General features: G+C 44.6%; 1 protein-coding gene across 2 annotated transcripts in view; it reads right to left on the reverse strand.

Moving 5' to 3' along the window:
* The window catches only part of fcho1 (FCH and mu domain containing endocytic adaptor 1), a 51,062-nt gene that overhangs the window by 650 nt on the left and 28,300 nt on the right, over positions 1-22,112 (reverse strand). For both annotated transcript variants that reach the window (XM_076724244.1, XM_076724245.1), the window contains 23 exons: positions 20,888-20,962; positions 20,165-20,306; positions 19,712-19,864; positions 18,735-18,839; positions 16,060-16,158; positions 15,448-15,544; positions 15,058-15,175; positions 14,823-14,847; positions 12,269-12,329; positions 10,166-10,359; positions 9,680-9,704; positions 9,512-9,568; positions 8,810-8,861; positions 7,882-8,006; positions 5,781-6,884; positions 4,778-4,884; positions 4,297-4,486; positions 3,955-4,069; positions 3,678-3,833; positions 3,462-3,594; positions 3,120-3,316; positions 2,405-2,469; positions 667-834 (listed from right to left, as the gene is read on the reverse strand). In XM_076724244.1, coding sequence (XP_076580359.1) covers positions 667-834; positions 2,405-2,469; positions 3,120-3,316; positions 3,462-3,594; positions 3,678-3,833; positions 3,955-4,069; positions 4,297-4,486; positions 4,778-4,884; positions 5,781-6,884; positions 7,882-8,006; positions 8,810-8,861; positions 9,512-9,568; positions 9,680-9,704; positions 10,166-10,359; positions 12,269-12,329; positions 14,823-14,847; positions 15,058-15,175; positions 15,448-15,544; positions 16,060-16,158; positions 18,735-18,839; positions 19,712-19,864; positions 20,165-20,306; positions 20,888-20,962 — 3,563 coding nt within the window. The remainder of the gene's footprint in view (positions 1-666; positions 835-2,404; positions 2,470-3,119; positions 3,317-3,461; positions 3,595-3,677; positions 3,834-3,954; positions 4,070-4,296; positions 4,487-4,777; positions 4,885-5,780; positions 6,885-7,881; positions 8,007-8,809; positions 8,862-9,511; positions 9,569-9,679; positions 9,705-10,165; positions 10,360-12,268; positions 12,330-14,822; positions 14,848-15,057; positions 15,176-15,447; positions 15,545-16,059; positions 16,159-18,734; positions 18,840-19,711; positions 19,865-20,164; positions 20,307-20,887; positions 20,963-22,112) is intronic.

Raw genomic sequence — 22,112 nt, forward strand, 5'->3', positions numbered from 1 at the left:
AGTTTAATCACTGCATTATTATACCACGAAGGCCTGAAAGAAAAAAAAAAAAACCCTGCAGAGTGTCGATCACTCACTCTCACTTTACAGATTTCACCTGATGACGCTCTGAGGTCTGAAGTATAAATAACAAAGTGAGTATTGTGGTTCTTTTGGTCTGACACACCTGTCTGATGACTTTCTGTGGTGCAAAAACTTTGTAGCAATGATTAATGTTTCATAAAATGTCAAGTGAATCGTGCCCGTCATAGTTTCCCACGGTGATGTCTTTATATTGTTTGTATTATCCCACCAACTCCTACATCCAAACATAATCAATGTCAAGTGATATAAAACAGAAAAAAGTCACAAATCGGATATTCTTTATATGAAATGTAAATGATTAAACCATAATCAATGTGATCAAAAATTCTGTATTTATCATGAAGCCACCAACTACTGTGATCAGACCTGTCCATAATACATTTCTACACACAGTGTCAGAATAAACTAACGTCATATTTCAGTCCTGAACAGTTTCAGATGTGTTAATGAAGCACGATCTTCCACTGAGGAGTCCAAAACAAGCGTGTGTGTGTGTGTGTGTGTGTGTGTGTGTGTGTGTGTGTGTGTGCGTGCGTGCGTGCGTGCGTGCGTGCGTGCGTGCGCGTGCGTTCACAGTATCACCTGTGGCAAATCTCTTCTTGACCAGCGACATGCGATAGCGGCTTCCCACCAGCTCCACGTCCATGCCCGACAGCGAGGCCCCGGAGCCCACAAACTGAACAGCCAGGCTGGGTGGAGGGCCCCGGGGAGCCTCCAGGCACTGCCAGCTGGCACACAGAGTCCCTGAGCCTGGGACACACATACATGAGAAACATGACTTGTCAGTGTCAGTACATGGGGATAATGTCATAATTTGCTAATCCTTTTTGAAACAACGTGGAGGCTTCACACACATCTTCAACCCGGCAGCACAGAAGATCTACACAATCAGCACATTTAGAAGGTGGACACACAAGATTAGAGTCACTCAGCATCTGACCAAATGTGGACACTGTGGCACCCATGTTTATGTCATCATTACCTGTCCGGACAGACTGCTCTGACTGACTGGACGTGCCTAAAATAATGAACAAACATCCCAACAATCACTAAACAAAACCATGCGGGACAGAAGGCACTCGTCAATAAAGGTCAAAATCTGAGAAAAGAAACCGAACTTTACAGCAACAATGAAAGATTACAAACACAGCAGGTGTGTCTCTGATTTGTAAGCATGAGCGTAATTATGAAAAACAGAATCTTCTTCATGCATTTAACTATGCTGTAAGGTTACTTTGTGTTGTTTAACAAGGAAACATCCTTGTCTTTAGTGCAATTTTTACATTTCTATACAAGCAGTGGAAGACTGAAAAAGTCACACAAAACTTCTGCAGACGAAAAACTAGACCAGGCTATATTTCACACTGAAGTCTTCTCACCTGCTCGTCTGCAAATCAGCAGTCAAGCAAGAGTCAGCGGTCAGGTACTGACTCAGCACTGGCAGACGTTCATGTAAAGCAGCACTTTCAACATTTGAGTGATAAAGAAATGCAGGAAAACAGTATTTTGAGAAAGGGCAGGGAGGAGTTACAGCGACCTTTCTATTCTTTGTCACAGGCTCATGCACCAGAGAAGTCCCCTAACTATAAACGCTTTCAGCCTTCAACATCCCATCCATCACCGGCGGCTATGAATAGTCTCTTTTTCTCTGTTCTCCGAGTGTGCAGCTTCACACAGAGGTAATAATATATCATTAGATGGGGAAAAAAAAGAATAAAATAAAAAGAGGAAATGTGGGAGTCTCTGTACAAAGACAGGTGAAGGAAACCTCGAGCTCAATTTTGATTTAATCCTAAGGCTTAAATTAGAGCCACAAAAGCCTCCATTACACACCGTCTCTTATCTGTGCACCATTCAGATCGTGAAATAAGAGCAACAATCAACTTGAACTGACCGTGTTCAGCATTCACAAGCACCTCCACTGGCTCATTTCACTCACCTCCACCAGGCCGATGTGAGCAGCTGCCACGTTCAAATGCTAATGCTGCTGATAAAAGGTAATGATACACCTACAGACGCTGGCTTTGGAAGGATGTGGAGTGCAGAGATGTCTTCATGTAACTCTTAATTACTCGTCTCCGCATTTGTATGACACAGTGTAGAGACGCGAACCCGGCGAGGAGCCGACGAAGTAGAAAATTCTGGTACTAATTTTAATTAGAAGGCAAATGTCAGACACGAAACAGGCTGTGAGTTAGACAGATAGTGAGTTTGTCTCCGTTTGCTTCCCAGAAAATAACATTTCTTTATTAAACTTTCCTTGTTCAATGAAGAGAGCTAAGAAAGAAAAAAAAGAGAGCAGCAGCTGCAGAGCTCTGACCTTTGCTGTGATTGGTCGGGGAGAGGTTGGGGAGCTTCCACAGCAGCCGTCTTTCCTCAGCGTTCCTGCAGAGGCAAATAAAGGATCAGTGAGGCCCAACCTGCCTCTTCGCCTCCACCCTTTCTCCTCTTATCCATCCATGAGATTCACATTTGTGGTTTTGAGCTGCAGCTGCTGGATGGATTGCCATGAAATTTGGTGGAAGTGTTTCTGTCCCCCTCTGGACAAACTGAAATCACTATGATGGTCCTCTACCTTTTCCTCTAGCGCCACCATCAGGTCATTGACTAAATACCTGCAAAACTAACAACATTCCCTTCAGACTCAGCTGTACTTTGTGTTTAGTGCTAATTATCAATGCTAACATGCTAAACTAATATGGTGAACATGTTAGCATCATTATTGTGAGCGTGTTAGCATTTAGCTCAAAGCTGCTGCCATGGCCGCGGAGTCCTGTTGCTTGATAAATGGGATAATTGATTCATGTGATATTGAGACTGTTAACCTTCCTTGCTTGACTAATTGATTAACTGACTGATACATCAGCACTAGTCTGTTAATTTGATTGGATCCATTGACAGTACACTCGAGCGGAAACAATCAGTCAACTAAGCGATTAGGTGATTAACAGAAAATGAATCTGCAACAACTACTCTTCCATGATGTCTTTTGGACTGTTGGTTTGTGTTGGTTTTAAGTTGAAATTACTGCTCACCAGGAGGCGGGTGGCTGGCACTGCAGGTCTGTGGCAGTGTGGTCTAATGGCAGCAGCACCTGGACAGCGGTGAGCTGAGTGGAGGGCGCGGTGGCGGGGCAACAGTGGTAATCCAGGGATACCCGGGTCACTGTGCCGCTGCGCTGACACTCTGCAGACAGCAGGAGGGGAGCCCGACCCGGGTCCTGAGACGACACCTGAGGAAACGATGCAGACGGTAACAGCGAGTCCAGAGGAAGTTGGTGTCATCTTAAGGTCACATACGACTGACTGAATTAAACTGCGGGACTGATAAGCAGGGTCAGAGAATCTGAGCAGCGGAGGGTGATTTTCACTGCTGACCTGATATTTGAGCAGGCCGACGTTGTAGTACGAGGCCTGAGGGTTGAGCTCAGCTTCTCTCTGCAGGTACAGCTGCAGAGCCTGCATGTTGAACCAGAAGTCTCTGGTGTCCGGGTCGCTCTGAGACGGATCACTGCAGAGACGCAGAGACAGGATGATGACGACTGCATTGAGTCAAAAACACAGCTGTGATTCAAAACGCACGGTGCAGCCGACCTGTACAGCAGCTTTTGGTTTGGCAGGAAGTTATCGATCCTTGAGATGTTGACCAGTCTGAAGCTGAGCACGGGAACGTTGGGGTTGGCTGTGAATATCCGGGTGATGCCTGCAGGGAAGGACATCGTCAGGTCACCTGTGATCTTCACCAGACATCTGGAGAAAGACGGAAACACACAAACAGAGTTAAAATGAATCTTGTTAACTCGGCTGGCCCTGAGAGAACCTGGAAGATTCATTTTCTGTCATTTCTCATAGAAAGCAGCATCACACTGACCGGTTGTGCTGTCCGCCTTTGAAATAAGCATTAATATATTCTGTTATGGCTGCTGCCACCGGCCAGGCCTCCTGTGTGCTGAGGGAGATGGGACTTGGACCTCGTGACAGGTGCACTGCAGAAAACAAATGGGATGGTTTTGAGTCATGCTGTTAAGATAAGGTCATCCTTTATTAATGCCACAGCAGGGGCAGCGGAGGGGATGGTGCAACAGTAAGAGGTAATGATAAATGAGTTAAAAAAAACTATGACAAGATCAACAGGCAATGGCTGAATTTAACATTACAACATTAACATATCAAATGACTCCTGTGAGTGCTGTGGATCTGCACTGAGGCGTACACTGTCTTTGTTGGTGATCCTGGTGCTGGTAGGGCAGCGGTGATGCCTGGCCCGCTCGGGCAGGACTGGGTGCTCGGTTCTGGCCCCCCCAGTCGTTGGCCTGGGGCCCCCACTCGCTGGGACTGGAGGAGGAGGAGGAGGTGAGGGAAGGGCTGGGCTCCGGCAGCGGGGAGGAGCACAGAGACCGAGACTGAAACGCACAGGGACAAAGCTGGCTCAGTACTGGTGATAATGCTCCTACCCTGTCAAACATTTACACGAAGGAGTAACTGTCATCATTTCTAAATAAATTAACTCCTAAATAACACAACAGAGTACTAGAGACACTCTCTGGTGGAAAAAACTCAGTTATTCATAAACAGAAAGTTTGAGAAAAGTTATGACACTGAAGTCATAATCAAGTCAATAAAGGCAGAAAAACATAATATCTCTTAAAAAATATCTTAATTAGCTGAGCTGCTAACTCCTGATCGATACTCACTCTCTCACAGCCGCTGAGCCGGCCTGAAGTCCTCTTGGCCCGGGTCACTCTCGGAGGAGCAGCTACGACCACATCAGCTGTGTCCTGTCTAAAGTTATGCTTGGTCCCTTACAAAGACACAGGCACGCAAAGTGACTCAGAGCTGACAGTGAAACAGAACCGCAAGAGACAGACATCCTCTACAACCAGTGTTCAGAAGAGCTGGAGACAATTTCTGATAATATGACATGAATTGTACCTGCTGAAGGTGGTTAATAAAGTGACTGCAAGGACTACCGAAAAAAGCATTCAGTTTGCCATCACATAACACAGAGAAAAGCAGCGGACTGTCACATCTACAAAGGTTGAACCAGATAATGTTTCTGCTTGAATACTGACTAAAATGATGAATCAATCATCAGCAGAGTTGCAGATAAATTTTCCGTCGACTGACTAATTAATCAACTCATCATTTCAGCTTTAAAACCAGCCATCATCCTCAGCCTGACAGCACATGAATAAAGAGATCCTCAGCTGACTAATTACCAAACAAAACGAAAAAATCCTTTCAGCTGAACAGCTTTAATGAAGGACTGATTAGGCGGGTCCCTGATGGAAGGATTAGGCCTCATGTTTGCTTATTAAAAAGGCTGTCTCCATGCAGAGGTGTGCTTTCATTAGAAAACTGCTCCACAGAATTGAACCGATGAAGTGCAGCATGGAGGTGGGAAACTGAATTTAACGGTTCAGGGTGAAAGTTATGAACATTATGAAAAGGTGGATGGTTTGATTCAGCTTTTTGCTCCTGATTTCTGTGTATTAACAGGGCAGATCTCAAAAACCAAACACACTGCATCATTCATCATATCATCTTATTGTATTCTATGGAGCTTGTTTTCATTACTTAATCTCCTATGCCAGGTGTTTAGTAATAAAGTCTACTCTTGTAGCCCTGAATTGATCGACCTGCCGCCATGAACCAACCTCAATAAAAACTTAAATGGAAAAGAAAAGAAATTGGTACCCTTGTGAGAGCCGCCGCTGCATGGCATCTGAGTGTTCAGATCCAGGCAGTCTTGATCTTTGTCTGTGGAAAAACACAGATCCTCCTGTGGTCCTGAATGCCTCGTGAGCGGAGGGGCGTTCCTGCGCGGCTCACTTTCTGATGATCGGTGTTTTCTCCTCTCTCCTCCTCCATCTCCTTTTCCTCCTCCCTCCTGCGTTCTGGAGCTGCTCGCTGCTCCGGAGACTCCTTCACTAAACGGGTTGTGGACAGAGTTCCAGTGCATCAGCTCCTTCTTGGGCTGGACTGAGGGCAAAGAGCTTGAGTTAGCATCGAGTCCTAGCCTACTGCTACTGGTAGAGCCGACGCCACCGCCGCTGCTGCTGCTGCTGCTGCCGCTGCTGCTGTGTGGAGGGATCAACCCAGCTGCTGCAGCCAGCGATGACTGGTGCGTTGGGCTGCCAATCATTGTGATTGCAAACGGGTCATCAGAGGAAACAGGAGGCGGGAGGCTACGGTCTCGTTTCCTGTCTCTGTCTTTACGATTAGAAGAGGATGAAGAGGAGGAGGAGGAGGAGGTTGGGAGTGTCTTGGTGTCTGTGAGAGTCATAGAGAATGGATCTGGTCGCACCTCCGGCCCCCTGCCCTCCTGGGCTGGGCGAGGCGGCGGGCGTGCCCAGGCGTCAGACAGGTTTAACGTCTCCTGGGTGACAGTCCTCTCAAACGCAGCGAGGAAGGGGTCCTCAGGGGGAATGTGCTTGCAGTTCCACACCGATGACTCCATCTCAGGTGGAGGGAGGGACTGGGAGAAAGCAGGGAACCGCATGGATGAGGGGTCCATATCCGGGGGGACACGAGAGGGACGTGACAGGGCGATGGACCAGACGCTGGCAGGGTCGTCCTGCAGGTGAGGACCCCGACCAGGGGAGGGGTCATGGAAAGCAGAGAGGAAAGGGTCCGCAGGCCGTCCCAGTGTGTGCGTCTGTTCTTTGCTCTGTGACAGGGGAGGCCAGGCTGCCCAACCCACCGGTTCTGGGGAGGGCCCAAGGGGCTGATGGGAAGGTGAGTCCAGGCCAGAGTCTTCCACGTTCTCCGGAGAGGACGAGTCAGATGAGAAGGCAGCATCTGACACACATTACAAACAATACAGGATATCAACGCAGGGCAGTAAATCGGGTCACCAATACCAAAAAAACTCATTCAAATGTAATTAGACTTTAAAAAAACAAGAAGTAAAACTAAACAGAACAAAATCATACATACATTTCCATATTTATTTAAGCAGGTTCTCTCTTTGAGCGGAGCGAGCGGCAAAAACGCTCAAATCAAGACCTCCTCAACAGCAAGAGGTTTGCCTCTCTCAGCTCTGGTCTAAATTCTGTCCCCCTCACAGTCATTTCTGTCACCCGCGGTTAGACATTTTGTTAACAGTCTCCTGCTCGGTTCGACACATTCCCCCTGCAAACACACTTTCTATGGCTGTGACTCTCAAGTCCCTTCCTCTAATCATCTGATCCCAATCTGTGGATACCTTTACACCACCCACCTCCTCCACTCATCTCAGGGAGGCTTGGAGGAACGAAATTGGTTCTGAGTTATCTGATGAACTTTGTGGCGAAGGCATGTGCAGACTTCAGCTGGTACACTTTAAACTCATTTTTCAAAGACCAGACTTCCCATCGGTTTGAGCTATTTGTGACAAATGGAGAAATGTCATCTTTTCTGGACTTGCCCTCACGTTTGAAAAGTTAGGGAGGAAATATTTCATTGACAGACCGTGAACTTGATGTTTTAGGCTGTTCTGAAAGCGAAAGGGCTATTGATCGAAAAGGGATACTTTGAGAGGATGGAAATGATTCCCTCTTTGGAAGGAGCTCGTGTGTCATTGCCTCTTGTTTGTGTTATTGTCCGTACTTAATAAAAAAGTGCCAGCGCAAACCAGCGAAAATCCAAATCAGTAGAATGTGAGTGAATCCGACACACTGACCACATACCCGGACAACCTACAGACCTGCAGGATTTATGTTTTAACTAATCATTATGAGAGACGACAGTGATGATCGTCTGACAGTGATGGTTTTCAAGTCTTAACAAACACAGCTGTTGGGAGAGGAACTCTTACATTCAGTCGGACCAAAAGCGCTCTGCTCTCTGAGCTGTTCCCGACCATCAAAGCTTTTGGACTTGAACGCCGACTCCAGCGGTGGTCCAAACAGACTGTCTGAACCCGACGCCGTCGAGCTCAACCTGATGAAGGACGAGGAGGGAAAGAGAAATAAAATCAGGGAGAGCGGAGGAGTGATTGAAGGAGGGGTGAGGAGGAGAGGTAATAAAGGGAAGGAAAGTGAGAATGGAAGTGTGGGTGTAGTGAGACAAGAGGAAATCGGGGATTGTGAAGGATGTGGGAAGAAAAAGAAAACAGTGCAGAATGGGGACACAACAAATCAAAGCCTGGAGGAGTTTGAAAAGACATAACGTCATGTGTAGGAAGTGTTTTCCCTCTGTGTGACTCTGAAAACTATCTAACTGTATGTGTTAATTCACCGCCCATTATTTTCTTTTATGAACATTGCAGAAATGTCAACAAACCAATGGAATTTGGAACTTTGGAAAACCAACAATCAGACCGAGTCGGGCCTCATCACCCAACATCAGCGCTGAAGCTCTCTCACGCTCTCAGGCTGAATGGGAGCAGAACCTTGTGGAAAGTCTTCCCAGTAGAGTGGTGGTTGTTACTGCAGCAGATTAATGCCATCATTTTAGAATAAGATCACAACTGTGTGTAACGTTTAGGTGTCTACATACTTTTGACCAAATATTGCATCTACTGCAAGGTCTTTTTGTTTTAGTTCTCTTTAAAAACACGTGAGAGAAAATGTCATTGCGCCGTAGACAAAGGTGAGAGTGGCAGGTGGAAGAAAACAAAATAAGGACGGTGACAGTGGAAAGACGAAGAGGGAGAAACCTGAAGAGCTTCAAACTGCTGCTGTCAGCGCTCTCTCTGCACCGCTCAAAGACACATATCAGATTGAAGGGCAGAGACATCTTACCTGCTGTGATCAGGGCTGGAGGTGGACCTGCGCAGGCCCTCCTGCTCTCCATCTGCAAAGACACAACGCACACACACACACACACACACACACACAATGAGAGTGTGTTCTCTATTCAGGACTAACCAGCATGGCGATCTTCATCACAGAGAGGAGGCTGAGATCGAGTGAGACAGGACGACATGTGGGGAAAACCCATGAGTTTTACCTTCACTCTGACAAATACCAGCAATTAGCCCGGTCTCACTGGGCTCCAGCCACCGCTGCTGTCACTGCAGAGCAACCGCTTTAATCAGACGCTCATCGTTAATCCTGCCACCTCTGGATTTAAGGGAGAGAGACTCCACGCCACTGTGAAGCAGCAGGTTGTCGCCTCCCACTCCAGCCTAACCTACTGGCAGCTAACGAACCTGCCGGTGATAAAACATTCTGCGGAGCACAGGCAGAGGGCTCGGGTGTGACTAATGAGGGCAGTTGTTCATGCAAGGTCAGCCAATGAAGATATTTTCTGTCTGGAGAGAAAAACGGGGGCTAAACATGCTGGAGGTGGAGAGATGGAATAATGACTCTGATCCTACAAATATGGCTGAGTGTGAGCGTGTGCGGGGAATGATTTTTAGCCTTTTTTTGAGTAACAATAATAACGCTGGATGATCGATGATAATCTTGCTGTTGCAGTACAGATTGATATAAAAGACTCACCTCTGTGGGAGGCAGCCTCGCCCTCCTCTGAGCGACCTCCTGCCGTACTCGAGTTTCCTGCAGAGACACAAAAGACAAGCACAGCTTTCAGAAGTCTGTACGTTAAGACGCAGCAGACACAGATCTGCTGCACATTAATGAGCTCCGAAAATTAAGCAATGAACTCACTGGAGAGATGCCGCTTGATTGACACCTGAGAGTCAAGAGAGAGGGACAGATGTGATCAATACAGTGGACGCATGTAAAAGAAAAGGATGTTATTCCAGATTTTTCTTACTGTCAAAAAAAAATCCCATAAAAAGACCAACAGCAGCAGTGAATGGATCACATTCCCCAACCCTGCTGCCTTAAGCCCACTGGTTCTTCATTTCTAATTTTACTTAGTCACACAGGAGCACACTCTATTTTCAGCTGCAGATTAACAAGCGTTTTGTGCTCTAGTGTGTTTTTACAGCAGCAGAACGGTGTATTCAGGATTGAGTCAAAATATTCTCCAGTGGCCATGTTTATTGTGTTAAAGGAACATGTCACCCAGTGGAGCAGTGACCGGCTTTTAATAGTTTTTGGACATTTTGGAAAGTAAAAATAAGTGAGGTCCACACTCGTCTATATCCTGGAATCATGACAGAAAACCCAAAATGAAGACAAGCTAACCTGTTGCCGTGCCCCTCTGTTGGGCGGCAGAGTGAGTGCCCCGACGGTGGCTTTCAGCTCTTTCTCCGTGGCGGCGGAGTTGCTGCGATTGCTGCTGGCAACAGGTCGGATCTGGATGTGGAACTTCTTGGGCTCCTCGTCATCGAAGTCTGAGTCACTAGAGTAAAAGTTGTTCTCCTTCTCCTCAGAAAGGCGTGCAGACGGAGAGGACGGTCAAGGAGAACAAACTCACAGTGTAAACACACACTCACACACACGCAGATCACAAGCTCAGTGCAATGTGCTCGCAAGCATTCCTCCTAATTTCATTTTTATTTTTCAACATTATTTTCATACATTTTTATCCATTAGAAAGTTTTACTGTTTGTGATGAAACAAGGCGCTACATGTTGAACTTTACGTGTGCTTTTGTCATTTTTATTGCATCTATTCTCGCTGTGTTCACTGCAGCGCTGAAGGAATGCAATTTAGTTCTCCCCGTACAACAAATCCTACTTTGAATCTTAACAGCATTACAAAAGGTGAGCAGCTTTGTAAAATGATTGCTGATTAATTGAGCACTACAGTGGTATTTTTCAAACGTAAGCCATTAGTAGAAAGGCTAAAGAAATTTTGATTACTGTCAAAACGTCCCTTTGGTTTATTGTCCTTTTGGAAATCCTCTTTGTGATGTTGAATTCTCTCAGCGATGCAAAATGTTACAGTGAGTGTCTGTTACTGCGTAGGAGTATAAATCATGGTTTACTGTGATGTTAGTGTATATACATTCCACAATCACAGTATAGTATTGCTGAAAGCTGAGTGTATACTAGGTGATGATTAAGCTTTCAAGGGACTTAAATACTGTATCTTATATGTGAAGTGAAATACAATCATCATATCTTGTATGCAAATAGGATGTAGTGCAGAGGAAGAGCATTACAAAACTCTTAACTCTTCTTAATCTACATTATTTCAACACAGACATTATCGTATAATCTTGAGGAAGTTCCGATTACTACTACTACTACTACTACTACTACTACTACTACTACTACTACTACTACTACTACTACTATGAGTGACTATTTCATTTTGAAATGATGACATTTCAAACCACTGGGTGCTGTGTTTTATTACCCCTGTTCAACTGGTGAATATTACTATTTGGACAAATGCTACGACTTCCTTGAAGAGCAAAGACATTTTGATTCACTGCAATATGAAATCAGGACATTGGAGAAAAGAATGCATGCAAGCAGAGTGCAGACACAACACACAAAGCGAGGCAGAAGCACCGCAGAGCGTGTTGGAGGTGAGGGCTGCAAAGCGTAAAACAGCCAAACGGTTACTTCCTGCCACACCATCACCCCCAAGCAAAATCACCTCTCCTTCCTCTTTCTTTGCACTCTGCTGCACGTGGACGCGTTGTGTCATCATCCACTGTGAGCTGTGTTTGTGCTTCGTGCTCATGAGACTCAGAGAGACTGCAGGACATATGCAGCGTGAGGGACTTTGATGAATGCGAACTGTCTATTCTAAGCAGGCAGCGGTTCGATGGGGGCGAGACAAAGTCAGGAAGAGTTGTTATCTCAGCGCTGTCAGGACTGAGAGCGACCACTGATAAATGGATCAGGGCTCAAAAGTCAGGACCTGGAGTTTAGGGGGCCGATTCGTTCACATTTCACGCCGGTGGATGGCACATTTAGCTCGCCTGCTTTTCACGAGGGGGGTTCATTTAGTCATCTGTGCTAACAAACAGGATAATAATCTTGATAATCGACAGGCTCTACAGTTAATGAGGCCACGAATGAAGGCGTTCTATGGACAAATTGGTTAAACCCCACCTCCGACCTTCTCATTACACTCTTTAAAAACGTCTCCATCTCAGTTGGAGGGGCCTTTTTAGAGTCTATTCAGCGGTCGCATTAGGGTTAATTTGATGCAGACTGTGTCTGTCTGGCAAGTTTTTTGATTTCCTTCAGGCATCTTTATGAACCTGAGATATGTTTTTCCAATAAAGTTTATTGCGATTATTGATTAAAGGGACAAAAGTTCGAAGCTGCAACACAATTTAATGGTGCGAGTTATCCTGCTGAACATGTGTGAGCAGAAAAAGGATATCATTCTGTGTGCTGTCCGCTCGGATGACAAATCCCTCATCGTCAACTTCCAGGGGTGAATTCTATATGAATGACACGCACACGCACGCGCACGCACACGCACGCGCACGCACACGCACACGCACGCACACGCACACACGCACGCACGCACGCACGCACGCACACACACACACACACACACACACACACACACACACAGGGACAGAGAAAGAGATTCAGACACCAGCTGGGTCAGCAACACACAGACAAATGGCTCTTCAGCCACATATCTGACACACACACACGTGCTTTGTCATGCTGTGTAACTGCAGCCTCCATGTTCTACTGAGAGCTTTCTATGAGAGTGTGTGAGTGACGAAACGGACCCTTCAAATGTTAAATGCACAAGTGTGAGTCACTGTGTAACTGCTACAGCTGCTGCACGTTAAACATGTTCTTGCCAACAGGTCAAACAAAGCAGGCGGTGTGCTTTCAGTTTACTTTAAATGACTTCATCAGGCCAGGATGTGTGGACGCACGTCAGCTGTTTGTTGCTGTAGTCATATGATCTTCAAAATAAGAGGCACGAGGAAGGCCGGACTTACAAACCAGCCAAAGAAGAACAGCTATTTTTAGAACGAGTGTGGACACATGCAGATGGTATCCGATTAGATCTGATTTCAGTAAACAAAGCATGACAAGTGTAGCCACTGGCATTTTTTTCATCAGATCACAGTGATTTAGTCATACTGATTCATTAATGCAGAACGGTGTGATTAGACTACAAATGTCACATTCTTAAGAGATGAATGACTGCAGAGAGACACAGTTAAGGTGGTAGAGACCAGAAACAGAGCTGAAAGAGAGCAAACGATGGACTTAGATTGATCATGTGGCCAGAAACACCACTCTAAAAGGATGACATATTGCTCTGTAACCGCTGGATGTGTAAATAAGCAGCTGTTCACCATATCAAAGGTGATAAAATGTCTGTGCTTTGTTCAGAACTCGTTTCTGCTGACCACAAGTGTCCAAAAAAAGCTCTTACTGCAGTCTTCAAATGGCTGTGTGTAATGTAAAGGTGTCGTTCTGTGACACAAACCGACAGAATCACCACACTCAGCAGTTCTTCAGGTCTCTATCTGATTCTCTCTGACCGTTCTCATTAAGCTGTTTTCAGCAGCAAAAAAAAAAAAAAAGCTCGGATAAAGCCGCCTTACGCTTATGTCAGCTCAAACGGCAGACAGATAAAGTCAGTACCCAGCTGGTGAAGAAAGTGTAAGATCGACGTCAAAAGGGCCAGATGTTGTTCTCAGGAGTTGGTGGAGACCAAGAGAGGTCACAGCAGAGTGAACACTGCATGTATGTTCATCATGTGGCCACAAATACAACTCCAAAGAGACGATACAGCTTGTCTGCTAGATGTCAAAGGTGTGTGTGTGTGTGTGTGTGTGTGTGTGTGTGTGTGTGTGTGTGTGTGGGTGTGTGTGTGTGGCTGTCTCTGTCCAGAGAGCAACACACTCTGCTCCAACTCAGTTGCAAAATGTAGATAAATATATTTATTCAGTGTCTTTTTCACCAGCGAACAATTTACGCTCGGAAGTGTAAACAAACGCTTCAGGTAACGGTTTGGCCCGTGAGGTGTAAGTGAAATGTGAGCGTGCATGGAGCCGGTGAGGACAGCCGCATAGATTAAAATGACAGTGCGTCTGCTGCTCGAGACATCAAGTGAAAAGCAATCATAAGATAAGTGAACATCACAATAGACAATAGGTTTGCTGAGGCTACAGCAGACAGCGTCATTATTACAAACCACAACACATGACCCTGGTCGTACTTCTACAGTTATTTCGGTGAAAGTAACTTGTAATAAATTACAGTTTGACAGTAACTTGCCCAACGCTGTTAATGCACCTTTTGCAGACTTGCTTTGCTTTGAATAATTATGATCAAATTTTTCAGTCTCGAAGGTGAATGGACGGTGTCAGTGCAGGTGTGCAGGTGTGCTCTTATGCAAGTGACCTCTGCAAACATTACTAATACCTGTCACACTACAGTCAGAAACTGCCCTTCAGAGCGTAAAATAGCAGCACCAGTGGCTCTGTGATCTGATATTTACTCTCTACTTCCACATGAGTCTGTTACATAGCTTTCTGGCAGTGCACACACACACTCTCTCTCTCTTTCATACACCACTTGCACACAGGCGGGCACGCACAAACACACACTCTCATGAAGTTACACACTTCCCCTCTGGCTGCCAAACTATCTCAGAAACCTCTTCTCAGAAGTACCAGAATAAACCTGGGAAACCCCACACCGCCACTCAAGTCATTATCACACTCTGATTTCCCACTCACCTTCTTTTCACAAACAAACACACACACACACCCACACACACACGCCCCCCCCTGCACACAGACACAGTTCTCCTTTCATCCTTCAAAAAGTCTTCTTGCAGTGAAACACAGATGTCTGCAGGGATAACTGCAGCTTTAGGAGTCAGACTGGACTGATGATTGAGTCAGTAGTTTTGGAGCTGCATTGTTTGAGTGGGACTTGTATCTGATACTCACCAGTGCCTCCGTCACCGCAGAGTCTCTGCAAACACAAAACACACACACACACACTTTGATTTGAGTATTCCATGATTCAGAAGTCACTCAGACTGAAGCCAGAAACAAAGGACAAAGATAAAGATTCAGTGTCTGAAGATCAGGGCTTGTAGAGAACAGCATGTTTGTCTTTTTCCTGTGTGTGTGTGTGTGTGCGTGTGTGCGTGTGCTTGTGTGTGTTTGTGTGTGCACTCACGTAGAGTCTGGCTCCTTGTCTCTTTTGCCCAGGCCAGGGATCCTGAAGGCTTTTGCTCGACTCTTCTTCCCCCCTTCAGGTGCCAAAGCTGTCATGTACTCCTCAAATCCAACTGGAGCTGCAGAAAAAGGCAGTTTGAGAAGAACAAAACATTCAGAAAACACACACACACACACAGACACACAGACACACACACACACACACACAAATATATGCACAGAGGTACACAGAAGAAGCTGAACCACTCGCTCGCTGTTGTATTTTGTCACTGGGAATTATTCCGCCTCCACAATACTATACTGAGTGTGGGTGTTTTCATATTTCTGTTGTTTGCAAGGTGTTCATGTTGTGTGTTAGTGCTTTATGTCACTCCCGCTGAGCCGCCTGTACCTGGCCTGTCTTTGCCCGTGCCCTTCTGTTCGGCAAATTTCTGGATGAGGTTATCGATGCCGATGTTTTCCACGTTCTGCTTGAATTCCTCGTGAACCTGCCGCAGACCAGAACGCAATGATTATTCGCTCCTTTAAAAAGCATGTCATTTTAAAAAAAGGTGCCATGAAATTATTCTTCCTGTTGTGTGATAACTTCTTATTGTGAAATATTAACTTTTTACAGCGTTGTGAGTGAGTCCAGCAGGATGTACGGTTATTACTCATTATAAAGCACTTATTAATGTGTTACTCTGCATGAGCATATTCTACAACCACTAGGCCAGAAACTACGAATTTTCCATCAATAATCTCCTAATTCCTGCATATAGATAGTAAGTAAGGAACTCATTGTATCTGAATTAAAAACCTATCCCTTAATAACCCCCAGAATACCTGAGTCTAAAGTGTGACCAGAAAAACTGATGAGAGCTTATGCTTCAGTGGAGCAGTTCAGCCTTATCACATGCTGAGCTGGTCCATAAACTGTCATTTAATCTGAAAGATTTTTATAGAAATATACAGAGTAGAGAAAAAATGTCATCAGCAGGCTTTATTGTGAGCTGCAGCATACCTGTCCCACTTGAACATGGGTGTCTTCTATGGAGTGGGAGTAACCTTTGATCAGCTGTTTCATCTGCCGCAGGTGGGCCTCCTCGATTTCCTGAAACTTCTACTCACATAAACATGGACAACAACAAAACAAAACACTGTCACCACGTGAAACTCCACTGTTCCACTGTTAATTAACGTCCCTCTCTGTGGGTTCACCTTTTGCTGACGTGACGTCTACACGGCTGTTTCTTTCAGTTTAAGACACATTAGATAGATGCTTTTTACCAGACAGCAAAGAAATGCAACCCTTCCAGTAATTATGCTGAGAGTTAGCTCATTTTCCAGCTTTCAGCACAGTAATACCATAAATTTGTATCCGAGAATGGTGTGTTCCATTTCATGTCTTGTTTATTTCTAATTATAAATATGCTGTCTTTGTGCTTCGCTCTGGTTTTGTGTTATTCTAGTTATTGCTTGCTTGTCTTTGGTGTGTGCATTAATGTTTACTGCTGCGGTTGTTACTGTTTGTTTCAGCCGTTCTTTCTGGAGTCATTGTCTCTGCAGAACAGTCTGAGATTCAGGGAGGCAAAAGGAATCCAATAAAGCAGCAACTTTAAACTCCACTTACATGTAATATAGTGAAAATAGCTTTTTAAATGAGATCTGAGGATTCAGCTACAGAGAGGCAGTGAGCCACCAGAAGAGGCTCTGGGTTGCCAGGTCTTTAAACCAGCGATAATTCGAGAGGATTTCGTATTTAAGTTTGATCCTGCTCTTTCTTCAGCCAGCTCATTTGTCGCTGTCTGGTTCAGGGGAATGGTCTTGATGTAGTGCCATTGGCTTTTGTTGGAGAAGTGAGTTCGTGAGCAGAGTTTTGCCAGCTTCTTTTCCCCAATTAACTGGGCGAAATCTGGGCAGAGAGAGCAAACATAAAACATTCTCCACCTACTGCCGTCAGCCTCAGCAAGCCGCTTCATTCCCATCTGTTTTGTGCCACTGCTCCGGGTTTTACTGCAAACTCTCACTTCTAGATCTTTCTTCCTGAAACTTGACATGGTATTTAACGACGCTTTCACCATTAACCTGCTAAGTTGACTTTAAAAAAACCCAGGCGAGGTTGCCTGTTTAGTTTGGTTCTTTTGGGCTGCTGTGAAAGCTGTCTATTGAAATCTGATGCTTTATTTTGTGGTGTGAAGCAAACAGACTAACCAGAGGACTGTGTGATAGCAGAGACTTGATTTTAGAGTAAATTCAAAAGTTACATTACTGTAAAGAAAGTAATCTGAATGTTTTCAGTTACATTTTCAACTATTTTCCTCTTGCGAAGCACTTTGTGACCTCTCTCTGTGAAAGGCGTGCTAAATAAACTTCACCTTCTTCCACAGGGTTAGGTGTGTTGTGCTTTAGTCCTACTACTGTGTATTTAAGAGGTTTCTCAACAAAAAGTGAGACAAATGAGTCTGTTTCTGTTTTGTGAGCTTGACATCAGAGATATATACGGTCATGAGGAGACCTGATGGTTTTCCCGGCATTCTCCCGTATTTTACCCATCTCTCCCACTGACCTCCCTTATTGAAGCGACAAATCTGTCAAGCGTAAGAGCACCCAAGAGGCTGACAAACACACTCCACCAGTGACTATTTATACTACCTCCCTTCCATTTCTGTAATCACTCTCTCCACCCAATTGTCTCTCTTACCAGCAGCCTCCCTCAAAATCACAACAGAAGCATAACGTGTTAGTGACGTGTACAAATCCATCAAGTAATACATAAATAAACTAAGTGCTGAATTTATCTGCCCCTTTGTGTTTCCATGTAGAAAATGCAGGGATGTTCACAGCATTTCACTTTCAACCAGGTGTCTGATTCTGACCACCTCACTGTACTCACTTAATGTAGGAAGTAGTTCAACCAATCCCTGCCGCTCTGATATTTTAAAGCAGGTGGGTGCCTAGTGGTGACTTTAGGATTCACTGTGTCCCTTTGTCTAAATGTTCGGGCTATGTGAACAGTGGTAAGTTTGGTGGGACGGCCCACAGAGGAGCACCAGAAAATGTCCTTTATTTTTAAATCCCAGCGTTGACAGGTAGGCTCATAAGGAACAGTAATGTGCAGCCAGAATTTATCTTGAGATCTCCTCTAGTTCTATGTATAAGAAAAAGCACCTTGGTCTCTAAATCACTGATCTGCTTCATTCTGTCCTCCTCCATTTCTTCTTTGATCTTTTGAGAAGTTTTTCTGCCGCATAGCCCCTCATACATGACCTGATCTTCCCCCTCAAATCCTTTACAAGAGATAATTGGTCACACGGATTTCAGTCATCATTTCAAATGTAAAACAGACGCACTCATTGGGGTTTGTTGAAGATTTCCATGGAAACAGCAGCAGTAACCATGGAAGTGTGGAGGCAGCGATTTAAGGTAATAAGCAGGGTGCAGGATATGCATGTGTTTGCGAGCGGGTGGGTGTTCAGGAGCCGTGGGGTTGATGTTTCCATTTTTGGGGAAGGCATGATGTAGGATAATAAATGAAAGGATGAGATGGAGTTCTTCAGTGGTGGGAGGTTACAGAGAGGGTGAGTCACAGAGATAAAGATAAAGCCCGAGAGAAGGTGAAATACTTCAAAAACACCAACAGAGGGTCGGAGAGACCGCAAAAAAGTGGCCCTTGGCCCAGACGCAGTCAGAGCTGACCTGAGAGGACTCGCTCATCTTCTGCTCAAACTCTCCTCCCACGCGGTTGTACTTCTCGATGCACAATGCAAACGACTCAGCCGCTTTCTTAGACTTCAGCTCCGCCTAGTGAGAAAGAAAAGGAAGAGGAAAATAATGGCCCTCGGGTACAGACTCTCATTCACAAACCTGAAATAAAATGAATAGGTCAGTGAGTGAATGGGACTAATGTCCTGCCCCATAATTACATCTAGTCCATTCAGTATTTAGTCTGCACCCGTAAAACAAGAACAGCAATTTCTTGAGAGCGGAGGCCTAAGAGCAGAACAGAGAAAGTGTTCTTTTCCACAACTATCAAGACAGGATAAATCTAATTAACTTAACCTCCTCTTGTCCCAAGAGCGGACCACAAGAAGCAAGCATCTGATGGATTTTAAGGTCAACACAGCCAATAACAAAGACACCCCAGAGCTTACTAAGCAATATTGATGCAGGACACTGAATCCTGTCAAGGTCCAGTTCACATCTGACTGTCCACAAGATGTACTCAGACACACATGGAGCAGATCGGGATGTGAATATAGGACTGACTGAACTACTAATAATATTATATCATTTATAGAAAAGCTCATTTCATAGTCATCTAACTTAAAGGTTTTCTATTCGTTTTCAAGTTATTGTCTCACTTTTAAGTCTGACTCACTCACACTAATATTAATATTATGTTGCAGAACAAAGAGATAACATTGATTTAATATCATAAAGTAGACTGTGTGATATGTTTACAAGCAGCCGCAAAAAAAAAGGTCAGACAAATAACTTGAACGAAAAAAGAAAGAAACTATTCGTATGGCTCGACACAACAAGAGGAAGGTGAGAAAATCTGGCTTTTTGCCCATTTCATGTGAACCGTCCCTTCAATATGCTTTAATGGGACACTAAGAAAATCATAAACTTCCTGTAAAACAATCTTGAAAACAGAGGAAGTGGGAGCTAACTTTCTCCAGCTCTTTCTGTGGCGCTCCCTCCTTCCTGAGGCGGTCCAGCTCCAAACACTTGGCGTGATAACCCTCTTTTGACTTCTGAAGGTGACTGCTCTGAACCTGCAGCGCCTGCACCGCCTCCACTGTCCCAGCCATCTCCTCCTTAGTCTGAGTGACACACACACACACACACACACACACACACACACACACACACACACACAAAGACACACAAAGACAACACATGGACATACTGTACAGATCATTATTGTACTTGATGCTTTCAGGGAAACTGCAGCAATTACCATGAAGGGAGAAGACAGTAATTGGATTTTGTGTGAGATAAATTAGATCAAGATGACAGGGGCTCAATGCAGGGCAAGTCATGAGTTTCTGTTCACAGAAACATGCACAGGCACAAAAGTCTGGCAGTTTTCTGTCAGGATAGCGGCAATCCGAGGTATGTACCTTGCGGTGAATTTTGACCTGCTCGTCTCCGTACTTGTTGACGTCCCGGATGAGATCATTCAGCTTTCTCATCAGCTCGAGGTGGCAGAGGGCCAGTTTGTCTGAAGACACCCTGAACACATCCCACATGGGAGCAAAAGTCCTAGGAAAGGAATACATAAGCATCAAGCACACGAGAGACTGCAAGATTCCAGCTCCCTTCATTTCAGGTTTAGTGTGTCATGGGTTCAAACCCTAAGTGTTTTTCTTTAACATTAAAGTCATGACTTAATGAGGAACAATCAAATTCAGAGTAGGAAAAAAACACTTTTGGGTATTATCTATTAGAGTTTAACTCTCAAAAACTCAGCTCATCTACTTCATCAGGAGGGTGTGGGTGTGGTTTGATTTGACTGACAGTCACCACCAACAACAACCACAGTTGTACTATATTTTGTTAAGTATCTAAATTTATTATTTCAATAAAACTCTGTCATTTAATGGACAGCATATGTATTAAACAACACAGACTAAAAAGTGGAGAGGACATTATTTTAATCACAGATGTGGACATTTGGTGACGCAGATGGTCCTCATTCATATCTCACATGAAGCCATGTGACCATGACATGTATAATTACATTAACAAACACCTTCCTATGGTATAAATTCAGCTGTAAGGCAGTGAAGGGGACAGGGACAAACGTTAGGTGAAGTGTCCTGTGTTTCCATGGCGGCACTCACCCCTGTGGACTTCCATTGCTGGCCATCTTGGCCAGTTTGCTCATTGATTTGGAGTAAGTCTCCTCAATGGCAGCACTGCAAAGACAAGGAAACACATTAACCTTCAGAGAATAACCAGTACAATGACTCCAATTTAGGGCTTCCAAAGAGAAACCTGAAAATCATGAACACACACATTTTAAACCCATCTATTGTGTATATTGTATATGTGTATGTGCAGCAGGTCAGCAGACGCATGCCTCTTTATTTTTGTTTCTCTTATAAAGTTGCCCGAAACACATCAGGAGAAGCGACATGCATTTCTTATAATGCAAAATTCTTTCAAATAAACTTTAGACCTGTGAATGCAATGCACTCAAATAGTACTTCTTGCCAACACTATTCCCTCTGCAAATGGTCTCATATCTATCTAATGTTTACTTTGGCCCAAACTCTGGGCATCCACCACCAGAGTCAGTGAGATAAAGATTCATTTCAGCATTGCTGGGCAAAAAGAAGTCACATTTGAATGATACATGGACTTGTTTTGCAATGCTGGACATTAAACTTTAATAACCATCTGCAGAGGAGAAAGAAAGAAGGAGCTTTGATGGAAACAGACAAACAAACACTTCAGTACTGAAACTGTGCTGGAACTCAAAATGAATCACGAGAAAATATTTTCATTCTCAATTCTAATCATCTTCTTTAATTATAACATTTACTTTTTTAACGTAAACAGCCCAAAGTGCTTCATCTGTTATCAAAACAGTAGCGAAATACTTTCTGTCAGCACGCTACTTGATGAACTCATTGTTTTGTCTAATTGTTTCAATCGACGGCCTGATGTGTGTTGTGGCCCCCCACTAACAAGAAGTAGGAATGCATCTCCATGAAACTGAGAACTGAGAACTGTGAACGCAACACGCGGCAGCTGAGAAACCTTGACAATGTGTTTGAGTTGTTATGGTGTTCTTTATTAAATCTTACATCCAAATGACCTTTCAGACGAGCGGAGAGAGAGAAAGATGGAGGAAACTTATCAACACAATTGCCTTGCCTCCGTCTCACGGGATCGCACACTATTTTACCCACAGTGCCTCTATTTCATTTCCTGACTGCTGATTTGTTGTCTGCTGCTGTCCGAGCAGATAAGTGAATTTCCCCCTGTGAGGAATGTGCACAGGCGCTCTGAATCAATGTCAGGATTATATCACTGGTCTGACAGAGCACTCTGTGTGCCCGG

The sequence above is a fragment of the Chaetodon auriga genome, chromosome 3, assembly GCF_051107435.1.
Source record: "Chaetodon auriga isolate fChaAug3 chromosome 3, fChaAug3.hap1, whole genome shotgun sequence".
Lineage (NCBI taxonomy): Eukaryota > Metazoa > Chordata > Actinopteri > Chaetodontiformes > Chaetodontidae > Chaetodon > Chaetodon auriga.